A 27,817-nucleotide genomic window follows, 5' to 3' on the forward strand; every position below is an offset into this window, starting at 1 on the left:
AATTTTTGTAAGAAAAATAAACTAAAGTAATTTAAGGCCTGTTTGGTAGAGAATCTGAAAACAGAAATTTGAAAAGAATGAATTAAATGAAAACATAGTTGTATGTCATGTTTTCAAAGATGTGTTTAGTAGTAGATTTAGAAATTGAATTCTAATTTAAATAATTGCAAACTAGTTGTAGTTACCCACTAAATACTAGTTGATAATAAACTATTATTAATTTATTTATGAAAATGTTTTATGTTAAAAAAATTGTAAAATTAGTATTCTATAATAATATATAATTGAACAGATAAATTGAAACTTTTGTTCCTATAGTTTGGAAGAAGTTAAAATTTAGGTCTTATAATTAATTTGAATTTACTCTCTATGATTTGATAAAAACTTCATAAATAGTCCCTGTGGTAGAGATTATTTAAAAGGATTTAACAAACTATACAGACTATATGTGAAGTTTTATCAAATCGTAGGAACTAAAATCTAAATTTTAAGACCTTGTTGACTTCCCCTTTTAGGCCATAAAGCCTGATATTGAAAGGCATAAAATTGCCCTTCTGCTTAGTCTAGCAACTAAGCTCTTTTCCAGGGTGGAATTTGATTATTACTATTTTAGCTCTTCTTCCTTTCCTTGGGTTATCCCTATACACTAAGCTCGAGAAAGAGCTTTAAGAGGAAATAGTCATAGGGCTCACCCCTCAAGACCCTTGCTTCTCTGTTAGCTTCTTGTCTCAGAGTCTATATTACATAATAAATATTTTATTTTTTTAATAAATTTTAATTGAGTTTATAACATGACATATACTATATATCTAAATGTTTTTAACATTGATTAATATAATTATGCATTTTAAATTTTAAAATTCAAATTTTGGATACAATTAAAACATAAAAATGTTTTTTTCAGAATTTACAATGTTTGGATCACAAAATCTAAAAACAGTTTTTAGAAACAAAATTCGAGTTATTTGCTAAACACATATTTACTGGTTTCAGTAATCTGAAAACATAAAGGAAAATTTTATGAAATAACCCAAATCTAAAAAACTTTTCTATAGATGACCTTGAAGGAACTCTCATACAAGAGTACCTATGAGTGGAAGTGGATCTTTCCAATTCATTGTAATAGAATTTTCACATATACATTCATACAAACATATATGCATTAACACTACTAAATTACCAGCATACTTCAAGATAAAAAACACAAGAGAACGAAGAACATACCAGTTGAAGACTTTCTTCTCAGTAAAACTCACTCTCTCCACGAACGAACGAACTCCCGTTCTCGCTAGACCAGCAAGCAATCGTCCAGCAACACCCTGGTCATCTACACGAATGGCTTCGCAAGAACAGCAGGAAAATGAGGACGACACCACCACACCCTTAGTATTTTCAGAGTGAGAATCCAAAGTGTGGGCTTTGTTCGAATTTGGTAGAGGTAAGGAGGAAAGGCTATCGTGTACAAAGATCAAACAAGTGGGAAAAGGCTACGACTATCGCATAGTTGAGATATTTTAACATTTAGGCAAGGTAGATCATGCAGGAAAAGCTAAGCGATCGTCTATATGATCGTTTAGTAAGGCTCGGGCGCTAAACGATCGTTTAGTAAATGGTAAGCGATTGTTTAGAGAATGCGCGCGCGAGTGTGCAATCGTTTGGAAAACGCGATGCACTATCGTATAGGCTCTCAAGTACTATGCGATTGATTGCAAATCACACTGTTAGCAATTATGCATAGTTTGCAAAATGAAAACCATTTTCATTTTATTCTTCAGTTATGAAAACCAAATTGAACTTCCCACTTACGCACGGTTACGGAGAAAACGGTGGCCAATTATCCCATAATTGCCAATTAATAAAATAATAAATATAATCATATTATATTCATAACCTATAATTTGATATCATATATCAACCATAGTGTTTTCGCCTGTGCTTGATATAAATCATATTTATATCTAATTTCCTCTAAAATTAATGTATCTCATACATTTAGTCAATTATATCGTATATAATTAACTAGTTCAATTATATCATATATAATCGAACTCCTTTTTGTCAATTTGAACATTTCAAACTGACCCAAAAACTGATTTTCAACTTGTATCCAAGCTACCAATGGGACCTTATGAGCCTATGACTCGAAGCTCCAACGGTACGTGAATAGCTGACTAAACTCTTTAACCACGAGATCCACCATCCGTTAACTGTCAGACATTCCACTAAACACCGACATCTGAACTCTTCTTACCACAGATATATTTCTGTGTCCATCGGATATAACCAATCATGAGTACGATAACCCTTCACTGATGCTCGTAAGTACAGTTGGGTCGATTTATCATTTTGCCCCTATAGTTACATCTTACTCTTTAGGTACCACTGATCCCTCTAATAAACAATACAACATAGTCCTACTATGTGTGAACACCTCTCGGACCATGAGAAGGTGTGTGACACCACATCGTTCAAGCCCTGGGATCAGCCCTTAAAGGGAGCTATCTATCTACTTACCCCTGCTTTGGGGAAGGAGTAAATTTCATCTTGTGTAGTTGAGTTCCCAACTCCTAAATCAGACGAATTCCTAAAGTGATAGGTTTGAGTCGGCGGTCTAGCCACTCGCACCCATACAAATCAAAAGACCACCCTCAATGGCAAGAGTTCCCAACTCACTCAGGATTGAGGTCATGTTACCTATGATCATACTAGTGAAGTGAAGTCTCTATCATGAACAGTATTAACGACATTAACACTTCGTGGTCAGGTCTTATACAAACTCTTTGTATAGGATGCGCCCGCTCACATGTCCCCTATACGAATGATCAAAATCAGACCATCTGTGACAAATCACAACACTTTCCATATAGCGAGCCGCATCCATAGCGTTACCGGGATAAGGTTTCCCTCCTATATCCATATACTACATACCATTTTGGTTATCACTTAAGACATGATCCACTTGTATGTCACCACATGCATGCTTAAGTTACATAATGACAACCAGAGATTTTCGTTTATTGGTTTGTGTTAAAACAAATAAAACATTCAATATGCAAAGTCAAGAAGTGAAGTAAATATCAAATATTATACATCGCAAGCATTCGTACAAACTGTTCACAAACTACATGACTAGGGTATCATCCCCAACAAACCTCTTCCTAAAAACTTATCTATGATTGACCTTTTGACCATGTGAAATACCAATTTTACCCCAAATTTAAAGAACTCTTCAATCCGTGCCACATTTATTCTTCCTTCAATGATTTCTTTAGCTCTTCATTCAATATGCATTCAATGCAACACTAACATTCTACCAACACATTTATTCCCAACTTATATTCTACCAATAGCATTAAATAAAATTGATATCAAGAACGGAAAGTCACTCTTGGTTATTCATTTTCTGTCAAATGCTTTTCATTCTCTCATTGTTCTCTCAAAGTTTCAGTACAACATCCTTATTGTTGATTGCTTTCATTTTTGTTCATTTTATTGTGTCTTTGGGTATTGAGAAAGATTCGTTTGGCAGATCCAGAAACAGAGAGAATGTAAGTGATATTCTACAGTATTTCTTATCTCCCAAATTGTTTAGTATTGAATGAACGATCGTATAGCAATATATAGATGATCGTTCATTACAATATAAACGCTTGTTTAGTATTACATGAAAGATCATTTAGTGTTATATAAACGACCATTTATATCATACCCAACGCTCATTTAGTATTATATAAACGATCGTGTATATAATACTGAACGAACATTTAGTAGTATATATGTGATCACGTATACAATTTTAAGTGAACACTTATAAATAGCTGGACAATTGCTTATCAATTACTGGGTGATTTCTTAAATTTTGATTGGATATATCTTAAAATTTGCTAATTCAATTGCAGATCAATGACGCTATTTTGCATCTTTGTACAATTTAGTGAGGAATGGGACCAATCGGGAAGCAATTATGTTAGAGGTCATAATTGGTTTGAAGGTCATAAATGATATAACAGTTAGTGAATTAGTGAATATTATGCACCAATGACTGAATATTGATCTAGATATGTTTGATATACACATCAAATATTGCTACAATCTATTGGTCTCAACTCCTCTAATTGACATAGTCGACGATGAAGATCTTGACTTCTTTTGAGAAGATAGTGATGCATCTCGGATGTCGTTATTTGTATCAGTTACGCCGTACGAAAGTCATGGAGTACACTGAGAATATGTACCAATAATGCAATCCAACGAATCAACCAATTCCAATTAATCAAAACTTTGGATATACAACCATTTCAACATGTAATATTCCCACCATGTTTTCAATGGATGATCATATTGAGCTATGTAACTTTGGGGAAGATCGAAGTGAAGCTTGGTTTGGTCACAACAATGAACCTATATGTACTCCACAGTTCGATACTAACCATGAATATGGACAATCTTCAGGACCACAAACTTTTCCAACACCTTACATTCATGTTCCAACCCCACCTGCTTTCGTCCCACCAGTTGTGATGCCTTCGGTTCAAATGCATTCCACCATTCCAACCCAACCGTTTGTAAATATACCCAGACCATCAAAGGGCCCATTGTATGACGACCTCATCATAATAACTCATGACTGTCTGAATGACGAGGATATAAAGGCTGGTCAAATTTTCTTTTCGAAATATGACTTGTCAATTAAATTGTCAATACGTGTAATAAAAAAGAACTTCAATTACCATGTAAAAAAGTTAACAAAAAGCTTGCTAACTGTACGATGTTCAATGGAGGAATGCAAGTGGAGGATCCACATAAAAACATTGAAAGAAAGCGATTCCTTCAAAGTGACGAGAAACTGTAGTAGGAAAATATTTCTCAGCAGGGATGACCATCTTAGCAACCTGTAACAAACGCATACATTGCCACAATAAGTAAGCGATCACATAATAAAAACTAAACAATTGCATAACAAATAACTAAACGATCACGTAACATAAAACAAAACGATCGGGTAAAAAAAACTAAACAATCACTTTACAAATACCTAAATGATCGAGTAACAAATAACTAAACGATCACATTGCAAATACCTAAATGATCGTGTAAACACCACTAAACAATCACACATTTTTATCTAAATAATCGTTTACGTTTCTCTAATTGATTGTTTAAAGAATACCAAATGCTCGCTTAGGATTATCTAAGCGATCTCTTAAGAACGAATACATGAACATTTAACAAAAGCTGAGAGATCGTTTAATAAAAGGTAGGCGTAAATCCTTTGAGAACCCTAAACGACTGCGAGAATCCTAAACGAATATCAACATGCGTTCAAGGAGAAGAGTCACATACCTTTCAGAGATCGATGACGGTAGAAAATGTGTACAAATGAATGGCGAGAAGGAGGCCAAATGCTCGGATGAAGATGAGAGACGATAAGTCAGACCAAAAAGAGAGAAAATGAGAGCCAAAATCGCATAGTGATAGAAGATGTAAGCAAAAAAGTTGAGGTAAACGATGCTTCGTAACGCAATTTGAAGAATTTTTTATATTGGGATAAAATTGGTATTTCACATGAACAAAACGTCATATAAGTTTTTAGGAATAGATCATCTATAAAAAAAATTTTTAAGATTTAGATTATTTCATAAAATTTTTCAAACATAAAATAGAATCCGAAATCGCATACCTTCGAAGATTTATATTAAGAATAAAAATATCAAAATTGGAATGAAAGTAAAAAATGAAAATAATATTAAAACAAAAATTTAGGGTTTAGGGGTAGGTCAGGCTGAAAATGCCGGGAAGATGAGCGGCAAGTGTCCGACCAAAGGCCCGGGGTTTAGATGACACGTGATCCGCAACGTCCTCAGTGGTCCCCCGAAACTTGGGCTATCGCCATCAATAATACCCACAAACTTTTTACTCCCCGTCTTCTCCATTGCCATGGAAACAAACTCACATAGTCAAATCCTACAAATTAACAAACTAGCAACCTAATAAACTTTCACTGCCTACCCTAAAACCAAACACCCTCCCTCCTTCTTCCCTTCTTCTTCTTCTCCTTTCCTGCTCGACGGAGTTCTTCTTCTTCTTCTTCTTTAATCGTTTCTGGGTATAGTACGTTTTTGTGGGTTGTTCTTGTTGAAGGGTTTCATCATGGACAACGAGTATGACAAACTTATCAGGCGCCTGAACCCGCCCAGGTACTCTTCTTTCTCGTAATGGGTTTTCTCTCTTTTGTCTATTGATGGAACGGGTTTTCATTTCAATCTTGAATTTGCTTTTGGGTCTTCTATATCATCTGTTGAGGTTTCTCCAATTTTCTTGGTCTTGTTGACTTCTTGGAGTAATGTCAGTAATGGAAAACAGATGTGGGGTTTGCTTCCTTTTGCAATTCATTTACTCGGAATGAACTCATGATTTATGATTTTTGTGGCTGTTTCTTCCTGGAATAATTCTCCTCTTCAAACCTCTCTGTTTTTCTTCAGAATGTAATTTCTTCTTCTGATTTGTTTTATTCATTCTGTTCTGTCCCTGCTGCAGGGTTGTGATTGACAATAGCGCTTGTAAGGATGCTACAGTGATCCAGGTGCTTTATCTCTAGGATTTTGATGATCTTCAATTCTGCCCTGTAATTATTTTTTTCCTTTTCTTTTTTATTCGATCATGAGCTAAATATTGCTTCAATCCCTTCCTTCTTCTACCCCCATTAGGTTGACAGTATGAACAAACATGGGATTCTCTTGAAAGTTGTGCAAGTCCTCATGGATATGAACCTAATAATTACCAAAGCTTACATCTCCTCTGATGGAGGTTGGTTCATGGATGGTAAGTAGTTCTGATTCTTCAGTTATTTTGAATCTGAAAAGCTTAACCACTTATGGGTTACTTTGTTTTCCAGTTTTTAATGTTATTACTTATGAGGGAGGCAAAATCAGAGATCAAGAAGTGATAAACGCCATTCAAATGGTAAAAAAAAAAAAAAAAAAAAAAACACCTTTCCTTTCATCAATTTTATCTATTTTTCGTTATAGACTTCCATATTTCATTATAATCCTTAAACTTGTAAGGATTTAATTTTATTCTCTTATAAAGAGTTCATTAATTATACCATGCAGAGGCTTGAGGTTGATGCGAGTTTCGTGCCATCCTTGAGGGAGTCCGTCGGTGTGATGCCATCCGAAGATCACACCTCAATCGAGCTGTCTGGTACTGACAGGCCTGGTTTATTGTCTGAAGTTTGTGCTGTTCTTGCGGACCTTCACTGTAATGTAGTAAATGCTGATGTTTGGACACACAATAATAGGGCTGCAGCTGTAGTACATGTGACAGATGATGCCACTGGCCGAGCAATCAACGATCCGCAGCGGCTCTTAACAATCAAAGAATTATTGTGCAATGTTCTTAGAGGGAATGGCGAGTTAAAGGAAGCCAAAATGACCCTTTCTCCTCCTGGGGTCACCAGCACAGACAGAAGGCTGCATCAGATCATGCTGGCTGATAGAGATTATGAAAGGGCTGCCAAAACCAGGCTTGAGGTTGAAGATAAGAACACGAGACCCCATGTTACTGTCTTGGATTGCACTGAGAAGGATTATACTGTGATTACTACCAGATCTCGAGATCGGCCTAAGCTGCTATTTGATATCATTTGCACTTTGACGGACATGGAATATGTTGTCTTTCATGGGATGGTCAACACTGGGAGGATGGAAGCTTATCTGGTAATTTTAAGATCCTTTTTTAAAATTTGGATCTGTTGAACCATCCTAGCTTTTGAATTTAGTTGTGATTTAAAGAAAACTGATTCTTTTCCTTTCAGGAATTTTACATAAGACATAAGGATGGGTTGCCGATTAGCTCCGAAGCGGAAAGAGATAGAGTATTGCACTGTCTTGAGGCAGCCATTGAAAGAAGGGAGTCTGAGGTAAAAGAGAGGCCATTATTGAGTCTGTTTTGCTTAATGTTTATAGGTGAAGTATCTGCAATATATAATGTTGTCTGTCTTCCTTTGCAGGGGCTTAAGCTAGAACTGCATGCAGAAGACAGAGTTGGGCTTCTCTCAGATATCACAAGAATATTTAGGGAGAACAGCTTGTGTATCAGGAGAGCAGAAATAGCCACCAAACGTGGAAAAGCAAAAGACATTTTCTATGTCACTGACATGACAGGAACCACCATTGATACTAAGATCGTCGAGTCCATTCGAAAACAGATCGGCAATGCCATGCTACAGGTGAAACAGAACTCGTCTCTCTCTGAAACGCCTCCAAAGGATACGTCGACAGGATTCTTCTTGGGGTACTTCTTCAAAGCAAGAACTTTCCAGAATTTCAAATTGATAAGATCCTACTCTTGAAAGCCAGCTGCTCTACCCTTTGTGTGTATTATATTCTTTCGCAAGTAAAAAAGCTGCACAGATACATGACAAGTTCATTCAAGGGGCAATGTAAATATATAGGAACCCTTCCTTCAACCCTTATAATTGAGGGTTTACATCAGCTCAAATTGTAGGTAATAAACCCAGAAGAAACCAACCAAGGCAAGCTTGGTTGGGATGTATGTATATGTTGTCTTTTAAGAAAATGATTTGTACAGGATAGTGTAGTGTGTGGTAAATGCTGTTTCTACAAAAATTGTAGAAAACTGTAAAGCTCTATAATTATTGGCTTCGGACCGATGGAAGTAGATGCAGAAAATGGTCTGCTTAATGTATGTCAAGTCGTGCTTCTCACTTACTTTAGAATAATGGATGACAGAGTCTAGTGCCTTCAATGTTAGGTAATTCATTATTTTCATTTGCACCTTCCTCCAACAACACAAGGACACTCCCAGGTACGAATGTTGTAATAAAGTACCTATCAGAAGAGGAAAATTTAAATGCATAGTTTTATTTTTCAGAAGATTGGATATATTTGCTTGGGTGTTTTGCTCTAATTTAGTTTCGTATTCTTTTTAAAATATATTTTTAAAATTCTTTCCTTCTTGATTGATTGTTAAAGAAGTCTTCTAAGAGAGAATGTAACTTCTAAATAATAGAGGCTAAATTAAAAAAGATGATTTTTGAAAACATAATAATGGTTTATATTACTTTTTAACTTTTACAATATTAGCATAATTGTAAAAATAAAGATATCATATTTGTGTTAATTTATTTGCCTATTTTTTTAGTGTACTTTTAAAATTATGCTAGGTTTGCAAGATTACTTCTTAATCTATGTTCCTGGGATTGGGATTTTTAGTATAGGAATGAATTGTCAATTGATATCTACTCCTTTTCAAGTCGAAAGTATAAATTTTCATACCTCACTTTTTAAGAACCGGCCAGGAAGAACCTGAAGTCAATTTTATATTTTACTAAGAAACAGAGCAAGAAGAGAACGAATTAACTTGTCATTTCTAAGTTTCAAGGTCGAATAATTAGCAATGCTCCTTCCTGAGCAATAAACGACCCTTATGAAGTTTCGGCTAAAAATGGATGGCTAAACACTAGGTTTGGTGCATGGGTTAAATAAAAATCTACACTTTTTGGTTCTCATGCTTCCATAGAGGAAGAAAGCAATGTTGAAGATGTCTATACCCTGTAACACAAAACTTTCACGATATTGTGTGCTGCTATATAACAACCAGTATCCGACTTGATCGTGTAGGATTGCATCTATTGAAGAACTTCATAATATCTTCATCAATTGCTAAAACGTGATAGTTCTTGTATTGTTTGAAGAATCTGTAAAATTTGATCTGCTCTTGGGGAGGAAGGAAGAAATGCTAATAACTCACTGGATATAACAGACAACATTGATGGAGAAGTCTCTTGAACCCATTCTAAATGTTGCTTAGCCAGTGGAACCTTTCCAGCATCTGCAAAACCTTTCAGTAAAGTTACATGGGTGACTGGGTGAGCAATGTCGCTTGATAGACCACAGAGTAACTTGGATGCAGCAAGGAAATGACCTGCATTGTTTAAAATTCAAGTTAAATAAAAGCTCCATCATTAAATTAAAATGTTGAGTACATAACCGTTTTCTGGTTCTACAGAACCCTCCTTAGAATAAGAAGATGCTAGATGCGAACGCTGCTAATTCAAGATGAGTGTCTGGGTACAAAGCTGAAAACGGTGTAGTCAAAGAGATTAATTCCAAAGAGAGTGAGTTGGCCAATAGAAGCGAGGATCTTACAGAGTCAACAATAGCTTTGATTGTTTATGATTTGTGTCTAGGTAACAAGGCCAAAAATGGTGTAATCTAAGAGATAACCCCAAATAGCCCATAGAAGAGAGGTTTATAAAGGGTCAGCTATGGCGGTGACCAAGGGACTTGTTAAGTATAATACCCGAGTTTAGGTGGGTACATGAATGAATCGATATCACATTTGAATGAAAGGGATCTCGAGGGTATGAAAATAAGGTTAAGAAAGGGTTTAAAAGAATTGATAATTACTACCTATACCAACAAAGTGCATCTTCCTTTTCGGTAGTTCAATTATGAAAACTTCAAAGTTAAGCATGCTTCGTTTGGAGCAATCCTATGTTAGGTGACTTCCTAGAAATTTTCCTAGAAAGCATGTGAGTGAGGACAAGCCAACGAGGTACACCTTCCTTTTCGGTGGTTCAATCATGAAAACTCTAAAGTTAAACATACTTAGCTTGGAGGAATCTTATGTTGGGTGACCTCATGAGAATTTTCTTAGAAAACATGTGAGTGAGGACAATATATGCTAAAAGGACCCGTGATTAAAAGTTACTATCTATACCAACAAGATATACCTTCCTTTTTGATGGCTCAATCATAAGAACTCCAAAGTTAGGCATGCTCTTCAAGACAAGCAAGGATGATAGGGTCAAGTCGCAGAGGATGTAGGGGAATGTCAGGTGAGAACAAATGACTCTAGACAATAAGCATATATATACAAATGGGAAACACACACGAATTAACATCAGATATGTAACCAGGGAAAATAACGTGCCTGCTTTACATAGACACAAGATAAAAGTGCTCAGCAAGGTTCCCGCAAGATTTACATCCTGTTCTACAGACTTGCTAAAGACTTCAAAAGCAGCTTCAAGTTGTGAATGCTGACAGAGCCCTTGAAGCAGGGACATGTAGATTGTAATATCGGGTTCAACCGATTTTCCAAGCATATGATGGTAAAGCACCAAAGCTTCCTCGATTTGATTGGATTTTGAGAACTTTTGAATGAGGATGTTATACGTCTTCAAATTACCATCACAGCCACTAGCAAACATCTCATCCCACAGCTTCTTAGCAGGCCGAAGCAAATCTTCTCTACAACATGTTTCTAGGACAGAATTGTAAAAAGATACATCAGGGGTAAATCCATTTTTCTTCATCTCCTGCAAAACACCATAGGCCTCTTTCACCATTCCAGCCTTGCATAAGAATGAAATTCTTAAATGATATCTATCAAAATCATTGAAGTAGTTATTTCTACTCAGAACTTGGTAAACTTCCAACAGTTCATCAATCTTTCCATGCTTACATAAATTCCTACTCAGATTTCTTAAAGTCAAGAGAGTTGGGAATCTCCCTTTCTCGACCATGAACTTGAAGAAAATAATAGCAGAATAAGGATCAATGGAAGCCACTGACCCTATCAGCACATTAGAAACCTCCTCATCCATAGGAAAATTTCCTTTGACAATAACTTCACCTAACTCTTTAGCTTCACATATCCGTCTTCCAGCTATTAAAGCAAATAAATACTCCTTGTATTCATTAAGCCTTGGAGCTACCCCCAACTTTCTCTTCTTCTTCAGGATTTTCTCCCTGTCAACCACATTCCCTGATGACCGAAACGCTTCTCCAAGAATCCAATACGTCAAAAAGTCGGGCTTGCAACCCCTATTCTTAAGCTCATCCAAAATGTTTGAAGCTTCTGCAAGTCTAGACGCCCCACAGAGCCCATGAATGATCAATGTGGCAATAACAGAACCATTGATCTCCGAATTGTTGGTCCTGGCATCATCTATCATGTTCAAAACTTTAACTACATCAGTATTTCTACAAACCCTCCATATAAACACACCAAAGCCAAGAGTGTTAAAAGGAATGCATTTAAGAGACATTTCACCGAAAACTTTCTGGGCATGCTCAAAAAACCCATCAGAAGCAAGAGCAGCCAAAAGCGAATTACATGATTCGGATCCAATAACATCAGTAACCTCATTAAAAACCAAAAAAGCATCATGGGTCTTCTTGCCAATGATCAAGGAATCAATAACAGAGCAATAAACTGATAAATCGAGGCCAATTTTCTGAGTTTTTACCTGTTTCAAGAGACTATGAATGGCCCCAAATTGGCGTGAAAGAGAGAGAGACTTGAGAATCGACTTGTATGAATCGGAATTGTGGGCGAAACCAGGTTGCTGAGAAGCCCAATTGAAGAAACCGAGAGCGAGGGAGTGATGGGTAAGAAGATGAGGGTCGATGACTTGAGAGACGAGAGATGGATTTAACGTTTGGCGAAAACCGAGTCGATGCAAATTCTGCTCCAGTGAAGGGGTCCATGATCCAGCCGGGCTTGTGTGATTTGAAATTGAAAGTATGGCTCTGCTCACTCGAGTAGCTAATTCTGGTATGTGGGGTTTCATTTCAAATCTGCGCGGGAATGAATGGCCTTCGTTTCCGAGTCAGTTCTTTCTCGAATTGATGAAGTATGTGGGAATGAGAGATATGGAGGTAAACTGAATTATGATTTTCAAGCTAATGGATGAATTTCAGTCTGAAATCCATTGGGATCGATGGCTTACCCAAAGGCTGAAAAGCATTTGGGAGCCCTTGAAATGAAACAGAAGTTCTAATTTCAAGAATTTAGGATTTGACAATGCTCTACTTGTTGTGGACAAGTTCTTCAACTCTCATGGAGCATAGAAATTGATATAGACACGATACAATATGTCAATTTCTAAAAAAATAGAATATTGATATGTTGAAAATACATTTTTTTTTTTCTTAAAAAAATTTAAGATAGATAAATTTAGCATACAAGTTAATGACAACAGTACAAAATACAATACTAACACTAAAATACAATTCAATACAAAAATCATCTAAAATGTTGAAGTACAATAATCAATAAAATATAATAGAAAAGTGACTCATATTGATCAAAAAAGAAGGAGAAAATTAGAAGAAGTACGAAGATAAACAAAAAACTTCTTCATTAAATTGTTGAATATATTCAAGTGGGTTATATTTTGATGAACTTTGTAGAGATTCAAATGTGAAGATGAATATTAGATGAATCTAGAGTTTGGTCTTTTATTTTTTTGTTCTTCCTTTTAGTTTTGGACTCGAATAGTTAGTTTTTTTTTTTTAATAGGTTGTCTAGTTTTAGATTGAGAAATATCAAATCACGAATTAGATACATATCTGTAAGTATCAGTCTTATACGTGTTTGATACAGATTCTTTGTCTCACATGAAGTATCTATGCTTCATAGGCTGAATTTATTCATTTTTTTATCAGAAAATTTGTATGGATGATCCAATAATTGGGAAAAAAAAGTCAAATGATCCCTTTTTGAAAAAAAAAAAAATACTAAATGACCTTTTACTGATGTCAAATTCGGGTGAAGTTACCAAAAAATACTCGTGCGCACGTGGAAAAGCATATCGCTCTTAGTCTTGTTCTCCCTTTCGCTAATGATCCGTTTGCAAACATCCATGGAACAATGGGTTGTCTTCTTCCCCCTCTCGCCCATCTCGCTCAAGCCGTTTTTGCTCTTGTCGGTTTTGCTCTTCTTTTCCTTACTCACAAAATCACTCCTCTCTATCGGTCTCGCTCTCGCTCTTGTTCATCAGAGTAGGAACGAGACCTCGCTCTTGTTCATCAGAGTAGGAACTGCTTGTGTGAACTCGCAGTGTCAGAAAAGAAGAAGATGCACAGAAGAGAAGAAGTTGGTTAAGAAGAAGTTACAATGAAAGAATAAAATAAAGGGAGAAAGGAAGAGGAAAAAGGAAACAAAAAAAGAAAGTAAGAAAGTAAGGGCGATATTGTAATTTCACGTAATCATGACTTCAAAAAAGAATCATTTGACATTTTTTTTCAAAATTTGAGTAATTTTCCATTTTGTACCTTTAAAATAGGTTTTTTGTGCATTTTTTTTCCCATTTTTTATGGTCGAATTTGAATGTCTTGTAATATGTTAGTTGTTACATGCTTTATTTATTTTGTAGTGTCCAAACAAATTCACACACGACAATGATTGAACTAGGGTGAGCATGATAGATCAAAAAATCGAGTCAATCAAGATTGGTCGGTCGGAGAAGGAGAGGGGTCGATCGATGTCGGTTTGAAAAATTATAGAATTTTTTTAAAGAATAAAATATATCAAAACTGACCGAACGATCAACTTTTATTTCATGAGAATTGAGAATATATTGATTCCAAATTAATAATTCAATTTTATAAAGATAAAGATATATAGGGAAGAAATGTTTAAATACCATTTGGATTTATTATTATTATTTTTTTAGAATGAAAACCTTTAGACATAGAATTATAACTGCATTTAAAAAAAATTGATCGAATAAAAAAACAATTGAAGGTACCAAAACCATGTTTTAAGTACAAAGCTTTGGAGACGGGAAGTTGAATCTATGATTGATCAAGAGTTTAGATTTTATGTCATGTTGAGGGTTGTTCAAGATAAGGTTTAAGTCCAAGGCTGGGCCCAAACCCACAAGATATTAGAAGGAAGTAGAGGTACGTCCTTAAAGGGAAATGTCAGTGCTTGGGGCTTGGCCAACCAACCAACTTGATGAATATATACCGATCGAGAACTAACCAAACTAGATCCAACAACCTCGAGCACCAAAAACGTCTTTTACACCACTATCGTCACATGTAATCATATTTGACCATTCCAAAAGGGTAGAATAAGTAATCTTCAAATGAGAGACCGACTTTACTTCTTTTATGTTTAACTAAATTAGTCACTCCTTATATTAAATTAGACATCAATGTGTAATAAGCTCAGTGCCACATCGGTGCGAGAGTTTTTTAAGTAGGTCAACTCAGAGTATATCGAGTCCAAATTTGAGCTAAACGTCAAGACCATCGAAGACTTATAGCGAAACCTAAAGCAAGACTCAAATGTCAACATGTCAGTTTAACCATGTTTATGTTAATAATTTTTTAGTACACTAATTACAAGAATGATAATTGAACCTTTGATGCCAAAGAATAACACTATGTCAATTATAGCAAATATGAAATTCCCCCGTATGAATTTGAAGAGTAAGTTTCCCAATTCTAAAAGAACGAATTTTTGTTTCCTTTTGAGATTGGTAAAGAAACCTCGTGTAGGCTTATGGGTGATCTGTGCGGTTGGCAAAGTTTGGGGTTGTGTTTGTAGACGATGCGCATTTGAAGTATTAGGCTGTGTAATTCTGTATGCTATTAGTATCTGTTGGCATCTCTATTCGTTGACGCTTCCCTACTTTCCTTAACTTCAACTTCAAGCCGTCGCAACCCAACCAAACCCGTCTCACAAAAGTGGCAACCACTACCATCAGCTACTCAGCCGCATCGCCACCGCATGGATAATCGGAATGTTGTCGTCTGCGACAATGGCACTGGGGTATCTTCTTCTTCTTCTTCTTCTTATTTTAATCACACTTCTTCGAGCTATTGATTTATTTCCCCTTGATCGCCCACTTGCTCGATCTTGCATACTCCTCTGTAAATCTACCCATTATTTCATATGCTTCTGCTCGAGATTTCTGTTGTTCGCCTCACCTGTCCCAATTGAGCTCACTTTTTTTAATGTGTTTTGATTCGGTTGCCTAACATTAGATTGCTGATTAATCGCAGTATGTAAAATGTGGATTTGCCGGGGAGAACTTTCCCACTTCTGTTTTTCCTTGTGTGGTGGGAAGGCCGCTGCTTCGCTATGAAGAATCACTCATCGAACAGGAGTTGAAGGTTTGTGATTTCCCTGTGTTTAATGAGTTCTTTTCTGGGTGTGAAAAGGAAGAGTTGATATGTTTATTTGGGGTACTCATCGGTTAGCATAATATCATGACTGATTTCTCATTTCTATCGTTAGCTCACACTGCAAGGACTTTAGTCATGATGTTTTGTGACCATTTGATGATGAGTATATTCCCCTTATGGTTTCATTCTGCAAGGTGGTTTGTCTATGGTCAGAAAATTTCAACTTTCAATCCATTTGATAGCTATCATTGCATTTTCTACTCTGAAAGGTAGTTCGATGTTTTGATTATTAAATCACCTATTGACCCAAAAGCTTAAGCTAGTGAGTAAAGGCAAATTTAATTATATATCACTAACACTCCTCTCTCACTTGTGGGCTTGAAATATGAAGAAGATGCAACAAGTGAAAATCACTATTAATTGGGGAGGAAATAACATAGCGGAGGTTTGAACACATGACCTTCTGAACCAACTTGCTCTGATACCATATTAAATCACAGATTTTGAATTTAATTATATATCCAGAGTGCCGTAAAATTTGGGTAGACATGATCATTTCCTGTGTAGAGATTATCTTTTATGAGTGAGAATATTGTAGTGTAGTGAATTGAAGATATTTTCAATCAAGATATCATATTTTCATAGAAAAAGTCATCCCGAGGTTAGTTACTATTAATTGATTATTCATTCTCAAGTCTTTTCTTTGATTTACTCCCAGGACATTGTTGTTGGAGAAAGCTGTGCAGATTTGCGCCATCAGCTTGATATAACTTATCCAGTTAATAATGGTATCGTACAAAATTGGGATGATATGTGTCATGTGTGGGACCATGCATTTTTCAACGAACTTAAGGCAAGTATTTTCTTGCACTTAAATTCCCATTTACCACCTAGTACGAGCATTATATATTTTTCCCATGGACAAATCATAATGTTGAGCTAAATTGCTCTTGTGTTTTCTGTCGATAGATAGATCCAAAAGAATGTAAAATTTTGCTCACAGACCCACCTCTCAATCCTTCAAAGAACCGTGAAAAAATGGTTTGTGATATTTGATTTTCTTTCAATGTTCTTTCAATTTCATTTGCTCGATGTAATGAGTTGGGTCAATTTAACCTTACAGGTTGAGACCATGTTTGAGAAGTACAACTTTTCTGGGGTCTTCATTCAAATCCAAGCAGTTTTAACTTTGTATGCTCAAGGTGCTTATAAAGATGAATGAAGGTCAAAATTGTGCTTAGTTATTTTTCTAAATTTGTCATCTTTTTCCCCTATTTTCTTTCTCTATCTTTCTCACTTTTCAATCTAGGTGCACATTTCCTTATGTTTTGTTTAGAAGATCATAATTGTTGAATTAAAAAGTAGATTTGATTAGTGAGGACTCCCTTCACCTTTTCTTTACATGCCCTTATTCAAATTGGTGTTGGAAAAAGCTGCTGTGTTTTTTCAATCTTTCTTGGACCTTGTGCAATGATTTCAAAAGTAACGTTTTTCAGCTCCTTGCCGGCCCCATCTCCCCACAAATCCATCCATTTGTTATGGTGTAATGCTGTAAAAGCCTTATTGGCAGACCTTTGGTTTGAAAGAAATCAAAGGATTTTCCGTAACAAAGCCACTAGATGCCAAGACCGCTTTGAAGCTGCCCGTCGTCAAGCCTCCTCGTGGTGCCTCCTTTCCGATCATTTCCGTGCCTACAGCCTTTCAGATTTCAACCTCAATTCGGGGGCCTTTATCTCAACCCCTCCTATCGGACAGCACTAAACATTTCCAGACTTCCAGATTTCAGCAGCACTTATTGAACTTTTTATATATTTCCATAAGTTTCAGGCCACTGTTTTGGCTTTATCTTTAATTTTTCACTTTTGATGTTTCTTTAGGCTTTGTCCTCATTTTGTAATCTTGTTATTATATCTCCCAGTTATGGGTTAGAATTGGAGATGATGAGGGTGCTAAGGGAGTGTCAACCTAGTTGAGACGTCCGGGTGCATCTCCTGATCCTTTTACAAACACTTGTATTCTCGCTTTGCTCTTTGTATAACCCTCTTGTACTTAGAGCTTTCGCTCCTTTCTATTTATTAATACAATGAATCGTTTCCTTTTAAAAAAAAAGGTAGATTTGATTGTGATACTGATGGTGAAGAATAACGCACACACCTATGATAAACACCCTCAAATTCATCTAATTTTTCTTCTAATTCTTTACTCAACTTTTTGGCGCTGGCAGGTTTACTGACTGGGTTAGTCATCGACTCTGGTGATGGTGTCACTCATGTGGTAAATGATTTACGTATTGTTGAAATCTTTTCATAAAGCTCACGGATAGACTTTTCTCTTCCATATACTTCTTAGTGAGCAAAGTTGATTTGTTTATCTTGCTTTAGTGTCATGTTTTGTGAGGTTTTTCCTTATTTTTAGTTAAAAACAACTTTCATTGAGGGGGAAAAAAAAAGAAAAGAAAGAATACAAGACATACAAAAAACCAAGCCCTAAAAGGGAGCCCTACTGAAGGAAGGAGGTTCAGTTGTGCAAAAGATTATTAGTTAGACATTGAAGAAAATACATTAAATTAACAAAATGCATTTTCATTTTGTTTTACTAATTATTCTATCAAACAAGTACTCTGCATGGGAAACTACTTTTGATATTTTAAGTAACAGCTTATGAGTATTGTGAGGCTTATGTGGAGAGTGTGGATCGAGTTTGATGCTTGATTTTTCTCCAGGTTCCAGTTGTTGATGGTTACTCATTTCCTCATCTTACAAAAAGAATGAATGTAGCTGGGCGGCACATTACTTCATATCTTGTTGATTTACTTTCACGGAGAGGGTAGGGATTATTTTTCATTGCACAGTCAACATGATATGGGTGGAACTAAAAAACTAATTCATCATTTAAATGGATTGTTTCTTTGGCTAACACATGCAACTTCTTGAAGGTATGCTATGAATAGATCTGCTGATTTTGAGACTGTTAGGGAAATCAAAGAGAAGTTATGCTATATAAGGTGAACTAAATAATTTGACTTTGTATGCATTTTGATATGTGCTCATTCACTTTGTTTTGATGGTACATAAATATGTATATATGTGCAGTTATGATTACAAGAGGGAATATCAACTGGGGCTTGAGACCACCATTCTCGTCAAGAACTACACTGTAAGTAACCTCTGGGAATTCTTCTGAAAATTCAAATCAATCAACTCCATATAAGTAACCACCTCTGACGTGATCAAAGTGTCGGGATGCCACAACAGTAATAAACCTCATGAACATAGCTACATAACTTTAAGGGACCGTTTGTTTTTGAGGAATGTAGATAACCGAAATCTTAGATGCCTGGAATTATAGATGTCCAAGCATCTTTAGATTACCATGTTTGTTTTGTAGGTGTATTTTTGCAGATATCTGGGAATATTTTGATAGTTATGTTTGTTTTGTAGGATTTCTACTTGGAAATGTCTTAAATTTACATAAAGTTTCAAGAATGTCCTTACGACTATTTATTAATTTATGATTAATTTGATATAATTTGAACTTATATAACATATTTGTTTTATCAATTTGAATTTCTTTTAAAATTAATACAATTTATATTATTTTTGTATGTTATTTTCCTCAACAAAATAATGTATCATAATTTAAGATTTTTTTATAAAATAAATATCAATTTAAATATAAATTTGAATATATTGCTAAAAAATAATAAGAATTGCGATATAACTAAAAATATATGATGCAGTGTTAACCGTATTTATTTTAATTATCTAATGTAAATGAAGATTAATATATATATATATATAAAATAAAATAAAAGGAAGGACAAAAATGTAAAATGGAGATGCCCTCACTCGGGAATCTGGAAAACCCATGTTTCAGGAGGACATCAAAACTCTTCATATGCCCTTTGTCCGGGCATCCAAGGATATCCAGAAATCTTTAGATGTCCGAACATCTTATAATACTACAAAACAAACATGGTAATTTAAATGTCCACCTCGTGGAAATCTAAGATGCCCGCGAAACAAATGGCCTCTGAGGATGATGGGCCTAAAAGCCAACAACTCCAACTGGGTCTTTTGTTCTTAGATTGCCACTGTATGAAGGGTTGGTAGTGAGACTTGTCTATCCAGCAGGATAGGTAAGAGGAACTTTGAGTTGAATTCCCTTAATGGTTCCAGACCCCTTTGCTATTGTTGCACATGTGCAACTTGGGTTTCTCTCCAGGAAGCCAACCATTTCAATAAATTATTGTTCCACCGATCTGAATTTTAGGTACTCGATGGTCCCAGCTTTTGGACGTCTACTCCTAGCAGCCCAGTATGGTATGATTCTTAGATAGATGACCAAAAAAAAAAAAAAAAGGTTTTCTAGTGAGTTTTCAGCTGCCAAGGTATATTCCCCTAAAAGAATGTTTCTTCTATTTCCCACATTGTGTTTAAAGGAACTCTCCTTCACTGATTTAAACTATAGAATTTTCATCCATTACCTTATTCTAGAAGCATCACTCTTTGTTCCCTAGCGGTAAGCACCACCATAAAAGTCTATTCCGTATTTGTTTACTATGTGCCAAAGTGCATCTTATTGTTCGGAAGGGTAGGCCAACCCCTTTTTAGTACATGAGAGAAGGATGAAATGTCTTGCTTTTGTTATTATTTAGTGAAGGTTGATGGCTTCTTCAAATGTTTCAACTTCCACTGGTTGACTATTCTACCGTATCTAGGGATTTAATATTCTAGATAGGTGTCTTCCATACTTTTACTCGTAATCTCAAAAGTATGTTGGAGCATTCAACCTGTCCATTATAAATAAATATATTTTCAAAAATATATTTTAACTAATTTGCTCTGAGTCCTACTATGTCTCATCATTATTATTTTGATGTAAGAAGAATAAGAGTTAATTAGGTAATTAGGCAACATTCTAGGTTAATTCCCTTTTTATCCCACTTGTAATAAAAACTATATAAATAGGAACATTCCCCTCTCGTATGAAACACATTATCATTCTAATAAAAAAATCACAATCTTGATTCTTGGAGCATTACTCTTTGAGGCTTCTTAGGCTACATCAATTTGATATCAGAGCATTCGTCTGGGCCAACATTGATTGCCGCTAGTGGAAGTCCAGGAAACTCTTGGTGACGCCGATCACAAGAGGGAACTTCATGGGTTGTGCTTGTTGCTGAACAACCCACATCTAATTAGGGGGAACCCTTGAAATTCCAAGAAAGAAAGAAGAAACCAAAGATTTTTCAAGATTTTGCAAGAATGGATTATTGTTGATCAAAGAAGATGTTCAAGAAAAAAACCAGCAGTTGTTATAGATAAGAAAATCAATTTTACTTCCAAAAACAATGTTGAGATTATGACTCAAGTGGTTCAGAAGAAGAATTTCAACCTACTAATTTTGCCCATGCTTGATTTTCTCAAAGGACCTATCATTATCCACATTGAAAATTTGATTCTAGTGATTCTAGTGACTCCAATGATGTTTCTAAGGCAATTTGGGGTGGGATAAGAAGGCAACAATATCGAAAAAGGTCCAAAGATCCAATCAAACCCATGTTTCAAGATATCAACGTAAAGATTGGGAGTTAGATGAATTAAAGAATTATCGATCATCAAGAATGAATTTTTACAGCCCAAGAAGAACGGTCAAGGTTCGAAATTATTTTTTGGTTATGAAACACGATCAAGAAAGGTTGATTCAAGAAAATCAATGGATGAGTTCAATACCCACTACGAGATTGAAACATATCCAAGACCAACAAAATGACTATTTTGATCCCGTACCATTGGAGGAAATAAAGAAAACAACAAAAGAAATCCAACTTTCATTAGCAAAAATGACTAACATATTGTTCATTTATCAATTCATTTGCAAGAGCTCAAGAATAGAAAATCATGGTTGGAGACTTTTCGAATAGAAAATCTTGAAGATAAAATTAGGAAAAATCTTGTTGAGACCCACATAGTTAATAGAGGTAATTGGGACAAAAATCATACGAACGAAGTAGAAGAAAAATAAGAAAAAGAAGAATTTGAAGATTTCAATTTGGAAATTGTCTCAAGTAAAGAAGAAAAATCCAATGAAGAAGATGGAAAAGTGGCATCGAACACTGAGCAAGAATCGACCAAGAACAATGACACGTTGATTGCATTGGAAATGGATCACCAAATTGTCGAAGAACTTGAAGCGAATGATAAAGAAGACGCGATTCTTGAATGATTATCTTTGGAAGGTGGTTTTTTAGTGATTGATCCTTTGAATACAGTTTTGAATGAGCTTGAAGGAAACATCTGTTTTTGACTTTATAGCCGATGGAGAAGTTCATCTTTTGGTGGCAATATTAGATTTTTTTTATCTCGAATTTATCCCTTTGATCATAATATTTTTGTTCACAATGTAGGAGGTTGGTTTCGTCATACTCTGTCGAACTAGTTTATTTCATTCCTTGTTTGCTTCATATTTTTTTCTTTTTCAAACTTGAGGATGAATTTTCTTTTTAGAGGGTAGAATGATGTAAGAAGAATAGGGGTTAATTGGGTGGGTAATCAGGCAATGTTCTAGGTTAATTCCCAATTTACCTTCAATTGTAATAAAACTCTAAAAATAGGAACATTCCCCTCTTGTATGAAACACATTATCATTCTAATAAAAGATTCACAATCTTGATTCTTGGAGGATTACTCCTTAAGGTTTCTTAGGCTGCATCATCTTTTTTTCTCCCCCAAAAATTGGCACGCCGTCTCCATGTAATTATCCTCATTCCTATCCATGCACTGTTTCTCATGTTCTTTTTTTTTCTGGCGTGATTTTGCAGTCTTTTTTTAAGTTTGTTGATTTGATAATCTTTGTACTTGGTTTTGGTCTCACTGAGAGTTATATGTTACTTTTTTGTTATTTTAATTTCACTTTTCTGAGTTACTTCGACCAGCTCCCAGATGGAAGGGTGATCAAAGTTGGCACTGAACGTTTTCAAGCTCCTGAAGCGCTCTTTACTCCAGTAAGCCTGTGCTTTTTAACTGATATTTCTTTTCTTTGGCCTTGCTTTGAGTTTTATTTATTAATTTTTATGGCTCATTATCACCTTACTTTTACGTAATATTGGGCGCAGACTATATGGAATACTAGTTCCTACGTTTCGTGTAAGAATGGGACATTAGTCATTTGATTACTTTTTATGGCTCATTTTTACCCTACTTCAACATAATATTGGGCACAGATATGGAATACTAGTTCCTACGTTTCATGTAAGAATGGGACATTAGTCATTTGATTTATTCGTCACAGTTTTGGTTAGGACGGAGAAAAGTTGATCAAAATAAAGCACTGTATAGAAAGAGCAAGCTAATTGGATTACAAAAAAGCTCTAATGGGCTGCCATGGGAAAGGGAGGAAAGTTTTGGAAAAAAAAAATGAAGTCCACACTCCAAAAGGAAAAACATGCCATTCCACTTTATTGTGCCCCTCCCTCTGTAGCCAGTGGCGGATCCAGAAATTGTGTTAACGGTGGGTTTTATATTATTTAGTAAAAATATGTATAATGAGTGGGGCTTGAACCTGGGTCTAGAGGGGGGCTGGAAGGCAAATTTACCATTCGGCTAGCTAGTGTTTTGATACTATGCTAGTTTTTTGTATTATATAATATATAAAGAGCACAAAGTTGAGAGGGGGCTCGAGCACCTCTAGGCCATACTAAATCTGCCCCGGCCTATGGCAAAAACTTCCCAACTGTCTTGAATGGGGACGAACTGTGTCTATCTAATAAGTTATAAGTTTTATTGGAACTGGAAATTGTCCAAAAGCACACAACATTACTTGAGACAATTAAATGAACAGAAACTAGAAAGAACTTACTAGAAGGCACATGGTATCATAGAAGCAATTATCTTTACTACATGCAGTAATTTTTATTATTAAATTCTTTTGCAGAGTTATTTGCACTGTAGTTATAGCAATATTGATTAAATAATAAATTTATTTGTTTATTATTATTTTTTTTCATGAAGGAACTGATAGATGTTGAAGGGGATGGCATGGCAGATATGGTTTTTCGTTGCATACAAGAAATGGATATTGATAACCGGATGATGGTATGATTAGACCTTCCATATGCTTTCAAGAAACAACATCTTCCGTTTGGTTCCTCTTTTGATGGGTTTTTGCTAAAGATATAAAATGAATTAATATAACATAAGTTTCAGCTAGTGTTTTTAGGAGCATATCCGGGCATTGGCCTAGCCTGAAAGCCTCTCCAGGCTCAACCTTTGTGCCAATTGGGAGGAGTGAATTTAGAAAGGTGTGGTTTGTGCCTGTTGACTCTTATTGGATTCTTAGGCACAATGCCCATGTACTTTTTAGTGTTCGTGTTAGATGGTCAAATTAAATACTTTTTAGATCACAAATAGAAGCACAAAAAAGGTGACAAGTTTTTATTGTCCCTGCTCCACCATTGTATGAGGTATCAAATGAAATTTTGAGGTCCTTTTTTCAACTTGAAAATGACGGGGGAGTAAGATGTAAGACGAAGGATCCATGGTGTAATAATAAAACGTATACAAACAACAGGGAAAGTAGCTGGGAGGAAATGTGCAAGGGCAGGGAAAAGGAGAGAGTGATAGCCTGATAGGAAATAAATGAGTGTACTCTAGCATGAGAAATCAATACTGTTCAAATGCACATCGATGTTTTGATGAATTGGTGAGCCATATATAACTATGAATTGACAATCAGAAAACAACTTACCCTTCTAAGTACTGCGTATAAATCTTTGTATTATCTTTTCCTTTACTCTCCTCTTCTCTTGAGATGCTTAAATTTGCTATCTCATGCGAGTTACAGCCACCAGTTGGGCTGAGCAATCACTTAATTTCACGATTTAGTACTTCCTTTTATTTCCTTTTCATGTTAAATTAAATATGAATATTATTGCTTTGCAGCTTTACCAGCATATCGTTTTAAGTGGTGGGAGCACAATGTATCCAGGATTACCTAGTCGGTAATGTTTAGCTCTTCTTGGTCTGTAATTATATTATTCTTGAACTGTAGACCTTTAATAAAGCTGTTTCCTTCAAGGGCTTGATTTTTGTTAAAACCTTTTGTAAAAGGTTTTATTTTTATTTTCTATTTTTTTGATATAATACAACTTCTCATTGCTATAGTTATGTTTATTACGCCTCGGAGTAGCCATTTATTCCTCATTGTTAGAAGGTGATGGTAGGCTTATTTATTATTTTTGTGATACCATCGTAATTCATGATTGATTTTGATAGGGTCGACCCGTAATTGGTATTTACTATATATTTACTTCTTTTTTTCCACAAGTTTAGATCTTGATAACATGTTGACTGATTGTAATAATATTCAGTTTGGAGAAAGAAATACTTGACCGCTATCTCGAAGTCGTCTTGAAGGGAAACAGAGATGGTTTAAAGGTAACATTTTATCCGACACTGTTAACCATTAGTTATATATGCCTGTAATTAATCTGATTGACAAGATCCTTAATGAATATTTGATACACCTGAGATGGTTTTAGGACTTCGCCCAAGTCATTACCAAATAAACGGTTGTAAATGAGTTGATCTTTTCTGAGTTTTTAACATTAAACTGGAAAAGCAGAATAATATTGGAAGGTATATATGACATTGATAAAAGGCTAAGAGGTCATGACCTTGATAAAGGGCTAAGAGGTCATAACTTTTATCCATTGTAGCCACCTACCTATGATTAATATCCTACGGGTTTCCTTGACTCCCAAATATTGTTGGGTCAAGCGGGTTGTTTTGTAAGATTAGACGAAGTGTGCGTAAGCTGATCTGAACACTCACGGATGTAAAAAAAAAAAAATGGAAGGTGTAGCTGAACTCTTAGTATATCTTCGTCCTTTGATTCTTAGAAACTGAGATTGCGTATTGAGGATCCACCAAGAAGAAAGCACATGGTGTATCTGGGAGGTGCAGTCCTAGCAGGAATAATGAAGGTATAGATTATATGGCTTTGGTGTTGCTGTTTCCATTGATATTACAAACCAGAATCGTGATATCAATAACATCATAAACCATTTGAGAAAATAGGTCACTCTAAATGAACTCCTTATTGACACATCCAGGATGCACCTGAATTTTGGATCAGCAGGGAAGATTATCTAGAAGAAGGTGTTGCTTGTCTAAGCAAATGTGGCCAGGCGTGACTCTGTACAATTAGTTGTCTTTATGATCGCTCTTCAAACCATTGGAGGATGATGGAAATATACTATGTCTACAATTTTATGACTTGGCTTATGAAGACAAGGTTGATCATGTGGCATAAAATGGGAAAATCTTATATTTTTATATTGCTGGTATGTTTGAATATGATGATCAAAATCATATAGACTCTATTCGGTAACCATTTGTTTTAGTTTTTAGTTTTTGAAAATTAAGTTTATAAACAATTCTTTAACCTATAAATTTCTTGTTGTGTTATCTACTCTTTACCAATGTTTTAAAAATCAAGTCAAGTTTTGAAACTAAAGAATGCAGGAGGCGTTTGAGGCATTGAGTGGACAATGGTTATTAGTGAGTTAAATGGTTTTGTAAGTAATAGTATGTATTTGGGGTGCAAATTATTTTAGTCTTAGGAGAGAACAGTAAACAATGTAACAAGAAGTGAAAGAGAGGATGAGTAGGAAATAATAAACACCATAATCAAGATGGATTTGAAATAGTAATATTGTAGTTAATTGTAGGTCATAATAGTGGGGAACATCAATTATTATAATTGGAGTTGTAAACATGGAGTTAGCTACATCATTGTTTTAAGAAAGATGTAAAATATTGTAAAAAATTGAGAAAAAATATATTTAATTTTCAAAAATTAAATGGTTATCAAATGCAGTGATAGTCAACTCCTAGTGCTATCCGTTGGAAGAAATATACTTCTTTACTTTTGTCTCAAGTCTCAAATTAATAAGATGCGATATTTATTTATATGTTTAAATGCACCCCACTTTAAAATTGTGCCAATTATTATTGAGTTAAACTCACTCTGGCAATGCATCCTACATTATATAATTGTGTTTACATCTCTAATAATTACTATTCATCGAGAAATGAACATCTCTTCATAGTTGGGACAATATTTAAGCTCACATAATTTTATTTACATTATTGATAGACAACCACTCACTGATCTGGAAATATCCAATCTTTGATCATTTTTACAATTTTGTAGTTGATTTTTTTCTCTTGAACTTTCACATCTTAATAAAACTATGCCCAACACCAACCAAGAAGTTAATGATTTTTGTAGTGGGCTTGGGAACAATCCTTTTGGAAATGGGCTTGCCAAAATTTTCATCTGTATATTCTCCAATATATACAGCATTTACCTTGGCTTCAACATATATGATATTAATATATCCTCCATGCATATTTCTATATATATATATATATAAGTATAATATTCTTGTTATATTCTTGAGTTGCACAAAAACTAAGAATACAAAGAATAAAACAAGTTACTGTCTGTCTCCAAAAATAGCTCAAAGCATACAACTTGAAGTTTTCCATTTAATTAGAATTAATATCATATCTTCTTCCTTAAGGACAGATTATGAAGACTAAGTCTTGTAATGTTGTAATTATATATATTCATCTCTTTAATAATCCTTTTTTCCTATTTGTTTTTCTCAATAAGTGTTGACAAACCCTTTCCAACCCTTTTTGATTCTATTATTTCACATCCATCCTCAACTATTTAACCCTATATATATCCTTTGACTTGAAACTTTCCTACCCCTATACCAAATGTTTATTTTTTTATAATATCTCTTTTATTTTTCTATTTTCTACTTTAATTAATTTAAAAACTAATATCAT

The 27,817-nt window shown here is 35.0% G+C and overlaps 3 protein-coding genes and 1 long non-coding RNA gene across 4 annotated transcripts; 2 read left to right on the forward strand and 2 right to left on the reverse strand.

Moving 5' to 3' along the window:
* Positions 1 to 4,116: 4,116 nt before the first annotated feature.
* LOC120075539 lies at positions 4,117 to 5,533 on the reverse strand. Its single transcript, XR_005481350.1, has 3 exons — positions 5,344 to 5,533; positions 4,731 to 4,892; positions 4,117 to 4,631 (listed from the first exon to the last, which is right to left on the reverse strand). It is a non-coding gene; the product is annotated as an uncharacterized LOC120075539 (long non-coding RNA).
* A 404-nt stretch (positions 5,534 to 5,937) lies between these two features.
* On the forward strand, positions 5,938 to 8,786 carry LOC120075541 (ACT domain-containing protein ACR6-like). Its single transcript, XM_039029026.1, has 7 exons — positions 5,938 to 6,197; positions 6,538 to 6,583; positions 6,708 to 6,822; positions 6,896 to 6,963; positions 7,113 to 7,718; positions 7,817 to 7,921; positions 8,012 to 8,786. The coding sequence occupies exons 1-7, from the start codon at positions 6,151 to 6,153 to the stop codon at positions 8,351 to 8,353; spliced, it is 1,329 nt and encodes a 442-aa protein (XP_038884954.1). The 5' UTR covers positions 5,938 to 6,150; the 3' UTR covers positions 8,354 to 8,786.
* A 518-nt stretch (positions 8,787 to 9,304) lies between these two features.
* On the reverse strand, positions 9,305 to 12,853 carry LOC120075540 (pentatricopeptide repeat-containing protein At5g14080). Its single transcript, XM_039029025.1, has 2 exons — positions 10,960 to 12,853; positions 9,305 to 9,948 (listed from the first exon to the last, which is right to left on the reverse strand). Exons 1-2 carry the CDS (start codon positions 12,602 to 12,604, stop codon positions 9,680 to 9,682), a joined length of 1,914 nt encoding a protein of 637 aa, XP_038884953.1. The 5' UTR covers positions 12,605 to 12,853; the 3' UTR covers positions 9,305 to 9,679.
* A 2,702-nt stretch (positions 12,854 to 15,555) lies between these two features.
* On the forward strand, positions 15,556 to 26,345 carry LOC120075790 (actin-related protein 2). Its single transcript, XM_039029463.1, has 15 exons — positions 15,556 to 15,597; positions 15,831 to 15,941; positions 16,672 to 16,806; positions 16,923 to 16,994; positions 17,077 to 17,155; positions 18,178 to 18,227; positions 18,676 to 18,779; positions 18,889 to 18,957; positions 19,046 to 19,109; positions 22,891 to 22,959; positions 23,966 to 24,049; positions 24,896 to 24,954; positions 25,324 to 25,390; positions 25,855 to 25,938; positions 26,068 to 26,345. Exons 1-15 carry the CDS (start codon positions 15,556 to 15,558, stop codon positions 26,146 to 26,148), a joined length of 1,170 nt encoding a protein of 389 aa, XP_038885391.1. The 3' UTR covers positions 26,149 to 26,345.
* Positions 26,346 to 27,817: the final 1,472 nt, after the last annotated feature.

Source organism: Benincasa hispida, chromosome 4 (genome assembly GCF_009727055.1).
Source record: "Benincasa hispida cultivar B227 chromosome 4, ASM972705v1, whole genome shotgun sequence".
NCBI lineage: Eukaryota > Viridiplantae > Streptophyta > Magnoliopsida > Cucurbitales > Cucurbitaceae > Benincasa > Benincasa hispida.